General features: G+C 57.3%; 1 protein-coding gene across 9 annotated transcripts in view; it reads right to left on the bottom strand.

Annotated features, from left to right (window-relative positions):
- Positions 1 to 1019: 1019 nt before the first annotated feature.
- ZNF598 (zinc finger protein 598, E3 ubiquitin ligase) overlaps positions 1020 to 12536 on the bottom strand; it is an 11737-nt gene continuing 220 nt past the window's right edge. The window contains exons 1-14 of one of the 9 annotated variants that reach the window (XM_053671703.1): positions 12155 to 12454; positions 10247 to 10445; positions 9693 to 9809; positions 7244 to 7356; positions 6357 to 6486; positions 5755 to 5966; positions 5424 to 5641; positions 4840 to 4975; positions 4083 to 4270; positions 3861 to 3945; positions 2982 to 3745; positions 2335 to 2476; positions 2079 to 2229; positions 1021 to 1974 (exon numbers count right to left, since the gene is read on the bottom strand). In XM_053671703.1, the coding sequence (XP_053527678.1) occupies positions 1621 to 1974; positions 2079 to 2229; positions 2335 to 2476; positions 2982 to 3745; positions 3861 to 3945; positions 4083 to 4270; positions 4840 to 4975; positions 5424 to 5641; positions 5755 to 5966; positions 6357 to 6410 (2304 nt within the window). In that variant the 5' untranslated portion in view covers positions 6411 to 6486; positions 7244 to 7356; positions 9693 to 9809; positions 10247 to 10445; positions 12155 to 12454 and the 3' untranslated portion in view covers positions 1021 to 1620. The other 8 variants (XM_053671704.1, XM_053671700.1, XM_053671701.1 and 5 more) reach the window with 8 other exon arrangements.

A 12536-nucleotide genomic window follows, 5' to 3' on the forward strand; every position in this document is an offset into this window, starting at 1 on the left:
TAAACCACATTAACACATGTGAAGAGCTCAAGCAGTGCTCATCACACAGCCAGAACTAAAGTGTCACCTAGATTTATGGGTTCTGATTAAGAATAGCATTTTCGGGGGGGGCTGGGAGGGGAGTAAAAAACAGAAAACTGTACTTGAACAATAAATAAATAAATAAATTTTTTTTTTTGGGGGGGATAGTATTTTCAGTATCATTAATGCAATCCCAGTTTCCGGATTACTCTTCTGTGGGGTTAGTTGTGCTCAGATCTGCAGAGGGTATCACAATAAGGTGCTTCCAGTGTGGTGGGAAATGCAAGTGGCCTCTCTGTGGCCCCTGACGCACTGCCCCATGGGGGGCGGAGCGGAGGCCCTCCTCTCCTGGGAGCACAGAGTGCGGCATCCTGCACAGGGGCACTGCTGTGGTCCCGACACAGGCAGGCAGCGATAATGCGGCCATGTGGCTCCGGCCTGGTTCCTCTTCAGGCCACCCACTGACTTTGGCCTTCATCACTATGGGTGTCCCCTTCTGCTTTTAGAAAGACATCTGTTTTTTCCTAATCTAAGGATGTTTCCTCTGCCTTACATGGATGTAGTGAGAATTTTTTCCTCTTTATGTGTTTGGGGCAGAAAGGGGAGATTTCGGTATGTCTGGGCCCCTTCCCAAATACTAGATCACAAACTTTCTTACAGATATTCAGATGTGCTCCCCCACCCCCTGCCCACTGTTTTCTAACTTGTTCTTGATGAAGTTCATCTTTAGCAGCTCGTTCACCCATCCCTAGATGTAAACCTTGTGTCTGTATACCTGTCATTCTGGAAGCATAGTTTTACCGGGTGCAAAGTGTCGGTCAGGTATGGCCGCCTGTTCTCACAGCGCCAGTCCTCCAGGACTGGGACCCCAGGGGGGGCCTCTACTTCTGTGAGCAAAGCCCAGCTCTCCCCGTAAGCCTTCTACTAGCTGACCACCTGAGCTGTGACGTGTAGACTCAAGTTCCCCTCCCTACTGAGTGACCTCAGAAGGCAGAGCTCACAATGCCAGCTTTGTGCATTATTGCAAAATAAATTTATTTGGAAGATAAACTTTTATAAAAGGTCAGAGGCAATTTGAGATCCCAGATGCAGCTTGTCTCTTAGAAAGGTTTAACTTCAAGTAGAACAATTTTGTGTCTGCTTTGAATCCTGAACATTCTTGAATCATGAAACAGCCAACTGTTCACACAACACACTCAACATCTTACTCCAGCAAGTGGACCCAAAGCTTCAGGCTTAGGGGCCAGGGTGCTACAGGAGGTCCCGGATTGGGTTGCTGCAGCCACTGGCTCTGACAGCATGGACAAGTCCTGGCATCCTAGCCCTTCCCTCTCCTGGCACTTGCCAAAATCATGATATAAACCCAGCCTGGTCCACCCCCAAGGCAGGGGTATCTGCCCAGGTCCCAGGAGGAAACCAGATGGACTCCTGCCTGACAATGTGCTGATACAGTAGGGTAGGCAGTTCCTGGTGGGCTGGCCAACCAAGGACCCTGAACAGGTGGCCTCACCAGAGCCTTACCTGGCTGCCTGGCAGCCCGGGAGGAGGAGAGACAAAGGAGGCTAATGGGCGTGGCTGCTCTTGCCCATATAACAGCAGCTATGTGAGGGTCCTGGCAACAGCTTGCAGGGAGGGGAAGTCATCATCCTGGGCAGTGTGCAGAGCCTGGTGGCTGCTGACATCACCATTTGCAAGCACCTGCTGGCAGGTGGGGCACACACAGCAGTCCAGGCCAACCTGTCGGGTGCTGGCCTGCCACGCGCTCTTCTTGTTCCTCTTGGCCTTGGTGCTGGGTAGCCTCTCTTGGCCTCGGAAGTCTGTATGTGCAGACAGCAGCTCCTGCTGCTTGGCTGTGTCAGGCAGGAGTACCAGCAGCTCATTGAAGATCTTATGGAAGTTCTCCCCAAGCAGGTCCCGGCAGCTCTTATAATACTGGGCTGCAGAGATCACGCCCTGCCACCCAGAGGCAGAACCAGTCACCCCCGGCCCAGGCCTGGGCCCCAGGTGGCAGGCTGCACCCTCACACCCCCACTACTGCCTCCCCCTGCTGGCCTGACCTGTCTGAACTCCCCCGAGTGACTTTTGAACTCGCTGAAGCGGGCTTCATCACTCTGCAAGAAGTCCTTGATAGACTGGATGAGCTGCAGGTTCCTCTCCCTGAAGTTCTCGGGAACCAGGTAGGCCCGAGGTGCTGGTGTCAGCCTGGGTCTGGGGGTCAGTAGATGGGACACTTCAGTCTTTGGGGTATCCCAAGGTGAGGGAATTCTCCCCTGGCCCCCAGGAGCACAAGGCTGGACAGCCCACCGCACTTACGCTTTTGTGGTGGTGGTGGTGCTGGGGACACAGGCAGGGTGTGAGCTGGGCAGGCTGGAGAAGCCAGGGGGTGGTTTGCTGACTGGGGGCACCAGACCTGGCGGAGGTGGGAGTGGAGTGGAGAGCACCACAGTGCTGAAGCCTGTGGAGGTGGCACACCAAGACCCAGATAATAACCCTCACTGGCTGAGGACAGCCAGGCCTCATCCCTTACTTCCCACAGGCTGCCCAGCCCACCCATGTCAGGCTTCCATCCAGACCACAACTCCCTTGAAGAGCAGGCCCAGAGCCTGATGACACCCAAAGCCAGCACGCATGCTGTGCTCCCCTGCGGCAAATCCTTGCCTAAGTTAACTCATCTGCCCTTGTCTTGAGGGCAAGACTGCCCAGTTTTACATAGAGCAAAGGGACACAGAGGTTACATGGTGGACCAAGGTCACACTGCTACAGATGGTGGCCTCTGTATCCAGATTTCCACTCTGCTTCCAAGGCAGCTGGAAACCACTGCACAGGCTCACCTCTCCCCATCTATAGTCCTGCGCCCGCTGGTACAACACAACCTCGGGCCTGGGGCAGCTCCAGCCTGACTCTACTACCCTGGCCCCTTCCCAGATGTTCAGAAGCAGACCTGAGCCAGCTGCACCTACCTGGGGGAGGGGGCATCCTGGGTGGGCAGGGGCTACTGCCAAGCGCTGGGAAGTCTTCCTGAAGTGTGGGGCAGGGGAGGGGCCCCAGGGGCCGTGAGAGCCCAGGGGGTTCCTTGGGGACACTCCGAGTGGGGCCTGGCCCCTCTGTGTGTCCATTGACAATGACAGCAACTGGCCCCTCGGCTCTGCCTGTGGGGGCCTGCTCAGCCCCAGGGGGGCCAACACTCTCAGGCAGGGGTGATGCAGCACCCAGCTTCTCAGAGCCCACCTTCTTCTTCTTGCCAACTTTGGTGAAGGTCTGGGTCGAGGCCAGTGCCAACAGGGAGGCAACAGGGACCGCGGTGGGCACACTCCGTAGCTCCTGGGCGGTAAGGCCAGCACGGCCATCCTCTTCCTCCTCCTCCTCCTCCATGGGGGGTGGCCCACCCTTCTTGCCACCTTTAACTCCCTTTCCAGCCTTCCTGGGGGGATGACTGCCCCCGCTGGCGGCCCGAGACCCTGGGGTGGGCTGTACCACCTTCTTGCTGCTGGTGCTATTCCAGGCGGAGATGAGGCTAGTGGGGGCTGTGCTGGGCTTGGAGATGGAGGACACCAGGGCAGGGAAGTCATCCTCCTGGAAGGTGTTCCTGCCCCTGGCAGGAACAGGGTACACCAGTGCCAGCCCCACAGGGCCCAGGGCTGCTGCTGTGGAGCAGGAGGAAGTGGAGGTGCAGAGACTGGGGAAATCTTCATCCTTGAGCTTCGAAGTGGGGGGCAAGAGGGTGCTGAGCCCAGGGAGGGGAGAGGGGTCAGCGGTTGGCCAGGCCCTGGACTGCCCCTGCACCCACCCACCCTCCAGAGGACCTCCATGCTTTCACCCCAGTTCATATATATGTGTACCTCAGAAGTGTGGCCCCTGCAGCTGGGCTGCTTGCTGGGAAGGCCTCTTGGCTTACAGGACCATCCATAGAGGCTTCCTTGGGGCCTACAAGACACAGTGGGATCCCAGGTCAGGGCTGACCAACGTTGAGGGGGCAGAAGCAGGACCTCTGGGGTGACTAAGGAGCTTCCCAGGAGGCTCCTAGGCCCAGGCAGAGCTGTCTGCAGGTGGAACTGGCTCACCTGGGCCTTCACCCTGAGCCCGGAGCAGGCGCCGGGGCCCCCGGGGCTCCTCAGGTCCCCACACCCCTGCCTCCTCCTTCTTGAGCCTGCTGCCTTCCTCCCGGTCCTCGCTCCTGTGTGTCTCCTGCTTTTGTTGCATGGCCACCGAGGCCCGGATGGCAGCTGCCACTTCTCGGTCCTCTTCTTCCCTGAAATGGGGAGGCCTTCAGATTAGACAAGGCCCTGGACTACAGCAGTGTGCTGGGAGGAGCTCCGTCCCTAGGAAGTCTGGATACCAGGAGGCTGCCAGGAGCTAGGTCTAGTCCACCCTTGCTGGTCACAAGGGGGAGCTGTGGAGCAGCACGAGTCCTCCCCGCAGTCTTAGGCTATAGGCAGCACCTATGTTTAGTGCTCTGGGGTAGCTAGCACCAGGGGTCTGCAGATGCCTGGATCCTGCTTGGCACTGGAGGCGGCCCCCAGCCCAAGTGTGTGCCAGCACTGGTGTTTCATGGCACAGCTGCACCAACTTCAAGTAACTCAAGCCCTTCTCACCCACCCCTACCTACAGGTCCTGGTGGGTCTGGCAGAAACTAGAGGGAAGAGGAGGATACGTCTGCTCATTGAGGACACTAGGCAGACCTTATTGCCATGCCCGGAACACCGGATGCCAGAAGTCCAGAGTCCCTTGATCCCTGTGCCTGCTCCTAGCCCAGCTCTGGGCTGCTACCACCATAGTGGTGGTGCCAGGATAATGTCAGCAGCATGCAAATCTTCCCACCTCTTATACCTCCAGCTTCCTCGGCGGCTCTGCTGGGATCCACGGCTACTGGTCCGGCCTGCTCGACCCTGGCGGTTATACCTGTCCACCTCCTCATAGTCCTCACCACTGACGATCCCTGTGGCCGGCACACAGCCTGTCATGAGCCCAAGCCAGACTGATACTTATAGACCAGAGGCTTCCCTGCCCCACAGCACACGAGCCCAAGGGACAGGGTCAGACACCTTGAGGGGTCCACATCAGCCTCTGGCTTCTACAGCCTAAGCACCAGCTCAGAGCAAAAAGTGGGCTCGGAGAGGGGTCTGGGCCTGGTAGCTGCACAGCCTCAGGGCAGGTCCCACACACAGCAGGCTCAACAACCCTCTGACCAGAACAGCGGACCCAAGATGCTGTGGAAACTGGCCAGGCAAAAGAGTGCCTGCCATGAGAGTGCGCTCAGAGGAAAAGCAGGCTTAACAGGTGTCCCTCGTCCTCACTGACACATGAAGGGTCTAGTCAGGACCTAAGTCTGAGGCCTCCAGAGCAGGAAAATGTGAACCCTGTCTCAGAAGCACCAGGCTGGAGCCCTTGAGAGCCCCGCTCACCTTCGTTCCGACGTGAGTGCCGTGGTGTATAGCTGAACTGCAGGTCGATCTGGCGGTTCTGGCGGGCCTCAGCACGGCTGCGGCTGTGGCAGGCTGTCTTGTGGGCCTTGAGGTCGATCTCGGTGCGGAAGGCATGGGTGAACTGCTCAGTACTGCAGCGGCCCTCCTCACAAAGGAAGTGCTTCTCCCGGAAGTGATCACGCAGATAGGCATAGTCGCTGACAGGGTGTCAGCAAGAGCCTTGTCAGCCCCACCACCCTAGCCAGTGGCCTCTGCCCAGCCTGCTCCAGGTGTCCAGTATAGGGACCACCCCATGCTGCCCAGCACCCACCTGTAATAGTCCTGGGCCCCATCCGCGTCACAGAAGTGGCAGAAGTAGTGATCTCGACGCAGGTGCTTTAGCAACTCATCATTGTCCAGGTAGCGCTCATCACAGAATTTGCAGAGTGGGTGCCCACGATGTGATGTGTCATCAGGGTCTCCCTGCATGCGGTGCCGCGCCAGATCCTTGCGTGAGTACCACTTGCGCTCGTATGTGAAGATCTGAAAGGAATGGGGCACGGGGTGCAGGCTCCCGGGCTTCCCACCCCTTCCCACAGCCTGACTGTGAGGAGGGACCCTGATGGTGGCAGTCTGCTTTAGGGCTGGCAGACACCAGGAGCCTATCTCGTCACTGGGAGCCCCACCCTGCCTCGGCTATATGCAGCCTGAATGCCCCCCTTTCTGTCCAGGGATCCGTGAGGGGAGGATGCTGGGGGGGCTCTAGGGGTCTGGCCTGTCCAGAGTCGGAGGCAGCAACCAGCCTCTCAAAGCTGTTTGACGAAGCCACACCATGTCACTCCTTTACAGGACCTGGTCACCATCTACCTCTGCCCGGGGTTCCCCCTGGGTCCCTGAGAGCCCCAGGTAGGTGCTGTGTGGGTGGGGACGCACCTTGAGGTATTTGAGACACAGCTTGCAGCAGAAGAGCTCATGCTGCTTCCTCATGTGCTGCTCCAGGTTCCCGAAGAGGCTGAAAGGTGGCAGCTCCGGGCACCTTGGGCACTCATGCTGCAGCAGCTGCCTGGGAGACACCGAGAGCCACCCGCCCCCGCAGACACTCAGTGTTGCGATCTGAAGCAAGCACTGGCACCTCCTCACAGCCCCGCACTCCATGCCCCTGTAGCTGCCCTGGGAGCAGGAGCCAGGACAGGCACTGCCACCTGTGCCCTCCATGGCACTGACCTGAGTCAGATAGTGCTGGGCCCAGGGTCAGGAGCTGCTCCCTGCCAGGGCCCAAGTCAAGCAAGGCCACAAGATGGGATTGGGCCTATGATCCATGGCACTACCCGCTGCTTCAGGTGGACATGATAAGCCCACACATGGAGGCTGGAGTCAAAAGCCCAGATTCCAGCCAAGCCAGACGTCACCCCTCCCCTGAAAGACTAAGACCACGCTATGACAACTATACCCTTTCATGAGCTTTTTCTGCCATGAGCCAAAAGAGCCTGATTTGCAGTAGCTCTTGTGCACCTCAAAAGGCTCCAGAAAGCAGGCAGTAGGTGCTATGCCAAGAGCACTTTCCCTGAATTCACCCCCTAATGGGAATCTCTATCAACCCCAGGAGGGGTGCTGTAAGCGTCTCCAGTTACAGGAAACAGAGGACAGGAACCCAGACACCTAGCTCTGATGTCCATGCTGCACCAAGTGCCCCTACCCTCCTGGGGGTTTTAAGGCGCACAGGAGGTGATGGGGATTCGCCCACCCCCGGCCACAAAGTGCCCCACAGATGTATGCTGGGCAAAGACCCTGGGAGCCCAAACAGATGCTTCCTTCCTCACCTGTACAGGGCAAACACTTTCCCGTCAGCAAAGTAGATACCATACTTCTTCTCATGCTGCAGCTGGTGAATGGCAATTGTGGCGAAGGCAGGAAGTTTCTTCCCGAAGACCACCTGGAACCAAAAGTGCGAGGGCCTGGTGAGCAAGGCAGTGGAGGTCACAATCAGGAGAAGAAATGGCACTCAGGGCTCCTCCTGGGAGGCCAGTGGCAGGCCCCCGCAGCAGCACCCTCTTCTCTGGGCCACTGGAGACCCCTCTCCATGTACTTGAGGTTGCTGGGACAGAGATGCAACGCCTAGCCTCGCCAACAGAGGGTGACTGGCTGACCACTCATTCAAAGCCAAGCACACACCTGGACAGACAAAGGCGGCTCCAGAGACAGTGATCCCCAGGCACAATGACAGAGACAGAAGTCTAGGCAAAACAGGGTTTAATCACATGGGGATTGAGTACAGGACAGTTTTCATGCTCTTCACAGAGTGCAAGAGCAGCTAAGGAAACAATGAATGCTGCCAGGCCAGGATGCATAAGGACACCGTGTGTCAGGGCCTGGCTACCCTGCTTCCACCCACGATGTTTCCTCATTGCCACAGGAAAAGGGCGCCTCCAAAGAACTTAGTCTTGTCCCCGGTGGTTCCTGGCCAGCTTCCTCCCTGTTAACTGGGCTGTCTGTGGGTGCCAAAGGGACAAGCTGGTGTGCATGTGACAGGGCTGGATGCAGAAACCTCCAGAGCCCAGCAGCTTCTCAGGGGTCTCCAGCACTCGTGGGTGAAGCCTGCTGGGCCTGCCTGCCCTTCTACAGACCCCTGCACAAGCAATAACCAGGCCCCCGTCCAAGTGCCCAGGCCTCCCCTCAGTTCCCACAAGGACACTGTTCTTTCCAGGACTCCCTCATCTTGGAGCGCTCCTTTGGCTCTGGCCCCCCACTCCCCTCCCCTTGGATCAAGACACAGCCTGTCTTCTCTCTATGTCCCTTCCTGCTCCACCACTGTCCCCTGGCCTGGGGCTGGTTGCTTGCCTCAGCTCAGAGTCCTCACCAACACATGGGGGATGAAGGGATTTTCACATTGAGAGAGGTTATGACAAAGTCATCCCTTTATGGTTAGACTCAGCCAGGGAGGATGTTTGGGACCAGAATGGCTATGAACCCGGGAAAGGACAGGACTGGCTGGGGAGAGCGGGTGGTCATGCTGTCCCCCAGCAGCAGGGCAGTTAAACCTGGTTCCCTGGTTAAGGAGCCAGGGAGCTCAGCCTCTTCTTAGCACCCTGAGAGAGAGCAGGAAGCTGACACTCAGGCCTGCCCCCTACTCTGCCTCCAAGGGAGGCGTCATGGTCCAACTACACCCATTCTGGGGGGGGGGGGGGATGTGCAGGGCCCAAACAGGCCTTTCTTCCCCAGTCCTCACGTGTGGCAAGGCTAAGCACTGCCCTCTACCACACACTGACCTGAGTGGGAGCCTCATCCCAGCTGAGCTCCCATGTCCTCAGAGGGTAGTTTCAGCTCCACCACCAAAGGGTTACCCTCCCCACCCCTCCCCAGCTTACCCTCAGGCCTAAGCCTCAAGATGGCCTCTTCTCACAGGACCTGCCCAAGCCCAGCCCTGCCTTCTGACTCTAACCCAAAGCCCAGTTCCGCCGGCATCCCACTCGGGGAAGGCAGCCTGCAGTCCCAGCACCACAAGGCTGGGAGCTACCGGCTCGAAGAGGCACCTTAGCTAGGGTAAGGCAACACAGGCTGCAGATTTAGGAGTTTCGGCACCTGCCTGCAAAGTGACCACATGTGAGCAGCTCCACAAGAGAACCCCTTAAGGCTGCCAAGAAGCATCTAAGCACAGCAGAGGAACGACAGACTTGCATCCCAGAGAAAGCCTGTGCCGGGACATCCTGTCACATCATCTCCCTGCTCCAGTGCTCTCTTTTCAGAGGTAAGCTCCCATCTACTATAGGTGATGTCTCCTTGGGCTGCAGGTACCCTTGCCATGGACACAGGTGGGGTGTAGGTCTCCAGACCAATCACTAGACAGCTTGGTGGGCACTTGTCACTCCTGAGAGATCTGGTTGGGCAGCCCAGGCTGGGCACATCTGAGCCAGGCTAGGAAAAGGGGGACATTAGGTTGGCTCAGGGAGGGACTGGAACCAGGAATAGGCTTGGGAGAGGAAGGTGACCATGCAAGCGCACGGCTGGGGTTTTCTGAGAATGAGGGTGAGCAGGTTTGGAGCCAGGGGTGTGGAGTGGGGATACAATGATTTCCCCTCCCAGACAGGACTGGGCCTCCCCCAGGCCTGCACCAGAGGCCATGCCCAGCAATGAGCAAATAAGGGGACAGCAGGGCAGCCTAGTACAGCTAAGTGTCCTTGGCCCCAACAGAGGGTGAGGGGAGTGGTGAAACTGAGTGGCTAGAAAAGGACAAGAGCATGGTAGCCTGGCCAGGGATGGGCAAGAACATACCAGAGACCCAACCAGACACACCCATCCTGGTGATCACTTGATGGAAGAGGTCACGTGTCCATGCACAGAGGCGAAGTCAGGCCTAGCTACTTGAGGATGGGCCATCTTGGGCAGCTCCTGAGTAAACCATGTAATAAATGACCAAGGGGGAACTCGCACCCCTGGGTACACCCAGGATGGCCAGGGTAGTCCTTGAGAGAAAGGGGGAGATGGGAGTGAGAGAGCTCCCCTCAGGGCACTCCACGGGGAGGAGTCTGCGGCCTTACCACTCTCCACTCCCCGTATGCAGTGGGCGCTCACTAAGGCTGAGCTCCTGAGAGGACGGTGGTGCCAGAAGTGACCACTGGTAAGAGTGAGCCAGATGGTAAGGAATGGGCAGTGAGGATGGCCCCGGCGCAGGGGAGGGAACGTAGTAGGGGCCCGTGGGGACCATCCCACGTATAACACAGGCACCAGAAGAGCCCAGATGATAATCTTAGAGGAGATCCAGGACCAGGATGGTAAGGAGGAGGCAGCAACAATAGAAAAGCATGACCTGAGTCAGCAGGTCCTACCTCAGAACCTGCCTTCAGCTTTCTCTCCCACTTCCTGCCTGTGAAATGGGGGTTGGGACTGTATTAGGTGGTCTGCAGAGCCTCTCCTAGCTCAGACACATCACATTTTGTACAGCAGCCCCATCAAGCTTCGCTGATATCACTGAGGATCACAGCAAGGTCGAAAACAAGATGAGAATCATATTTCAGAAGAAGTTGCCTGTGGAAAAGATGGGACAGGGAAGAAAAAAACAGGAACTGGGGATCTGACATCAGTCTCAACCTTCCAGCACTCAGCTGGGACTCAGCCTCCACCCTGAGCACCTGCCAGCAATTTAGATTGATCTGGCTCCTCGCCTGACCAGAAGCTGCAGAGCTGTGCTGCATCTGCTCTTTCCAATGCCTGCCCCTATAGGCTGGTACCAGGAAGCACTTGGTCAAGGTGCAGGAATTCACCAGCAAATACAGCTGACCTGTTCCACACAGTACCTTGGCATACTTTCCTCCCCATTTTTTTCAAGGACTTGGGTCCATAAGGGAGGGCAGAGCAGAGGCAGTTTCTGGGGCTGGGGTCACTGTGGGATTCCCAAGTGGGGACAGGACACAGGAATTCAGAGGACAGTACAGAACTCAACAAAAGAACAGGAAGGGTAGGGTGGAGCAGCAAGTTCAAGAGTGGGAGTGAAGCAGGATTAATGGAGAGGAGCATCAACTCCCCAACCTTCCCTTCCCAGACACCCTTCTCCTGCCTAGCAATTTGGAGCAGGCCAGAGAAGACAAGAGTCAGCAGTGTCACCTGATGCCACACCATACCCCAGCTGAACCATGTTGACAGCTCATGTCAACATTCTCTTGCCACAAAAGCACTTGAAGGGTATGGGACCCACAAGGAGTGAGAGAGGCCAGATGCTGGCTACAGTAGGCATACATAGGCATTGGCACACTTCTGAGTGAAACCAACAGCGCCCAGGATGAGGGCCTCCTTGGCACCTTCTTTCCTGGACGGAAGCTACAGGTATGCTGGGAAACCTGGCCACCCAAGAGTTACATCATGCTCTGCAAGACTGGCTGCAAAAGAAGCAGGCTCTGGCAAAACTGGGAGGTGTCCTCTGAGTAAGCCCAAGGTTTCTCCAACTGTTCCCGCACCCCACATCTCTCCCAGAGCCACATCCATCTCTGTCCACCCATTACAGACTGACTTTTTCTGATGGGGCACAAGTAGGTACCCACAGAGTGCTCATGGGTTACAGAATCCACTCGGCTCCTTTCACATACATGTCTACTTTAACACAGAAAAAGGAAGAAACCTATTCCTCAACAATGTCTTCTAGGAAGAGAAGAGTCAGATTCCCTGGCAGATGTCACCAGCCTGAGCTTTCCATGAACACACCAGGGAAATTTCACAACGCTGGAAGCAAACAGATCTCAAAGTGCAGCAAATCAAGGGAGCCCCAGCTAGGTGCTCCCAGCCAGCAGCTGGCATTGCAGGGAGGGAGGAGGCAAAGCTCACTGGTGCCCTCTGACCCCTCCAGGGCTTCCAAGTCTGGACAGAGTCAGAATCTCCCCCTTCACTAGGGAGCTGAGTGAGCCCCCAGCTGGAACTGGCAAGGAAGGCGCTTTTGTCCCCACCCACCAAGCACCCTGAGGACACCTCAAAGGTTCTGCCTTCCCCCCTTGTGGGCAGGTCTGAGTGCTATTTCCACTCGATAGATGAAAAATGACAGTCTCAGTAAGGAGAGGTGAGGGGTGGGGCGGGGTGGGGCGGGGCAGGAACACAGCTGAGCTGGCAATGCCCAGTTTGACCCTGTGCTCCCAAAACAGATTGTCCTCGAGGTGCCCACTTGCACTGTCTCCTCCACCAGAATGGAGACTCCTGAGGGATAAACACCAAAAGACAAGCAGGTCGAGGAGTTCTTTCTTTGATCATACTCATTTATATGACCTGACAGGAATCCCCGGAGCGCAGAAGTCAAGTCCCCGCTGTCCCACAGGAAACACTCTCTTCGGTCCTTCTCGTTCACCTCCTGCCTATCGGTCCCAGACGCTCCACAGTAGGCCTCACGGTCAGGACACTGCCCCGGATGGCCCGCCAAGCCTCTTTTCTGGAAGCCGGCGCCATCAAGTCTGCTGGCGGAGGTCAGGAAGGCAAAGTCCCCTTCCGGTGCCGGGTGCCCGCCGCCCAAGGCCGCACCGCCGGCCGCGCCCCCGTGACCAACCCGAAAGCGCGGCCTGGCCGCCGCGACGCACCTGGCGCAGCTCCTCGCGGCACACCGCGCAATATCGCTGTTCGCACAGCACCCGCATCTTGGTA

The sequence above is a fragment of the Artibeus jamaicensis genome, unplaced genomic scaffold, assembly GCF_021234435.1.
Source record: "Artibeus jamaicensis isolate MK-2021 breed Jamaican fruit bat unplaced genomic scaffold, CSHL_Jam_final contig_700, whole genome shotgun sequence".
Lineage (NCBI taxonomy): Eukaryota > Metazoa > Chordata > Mammalia > Chiroptera > Phyllostomidae > Artibeus > Artibeus jamaicensis.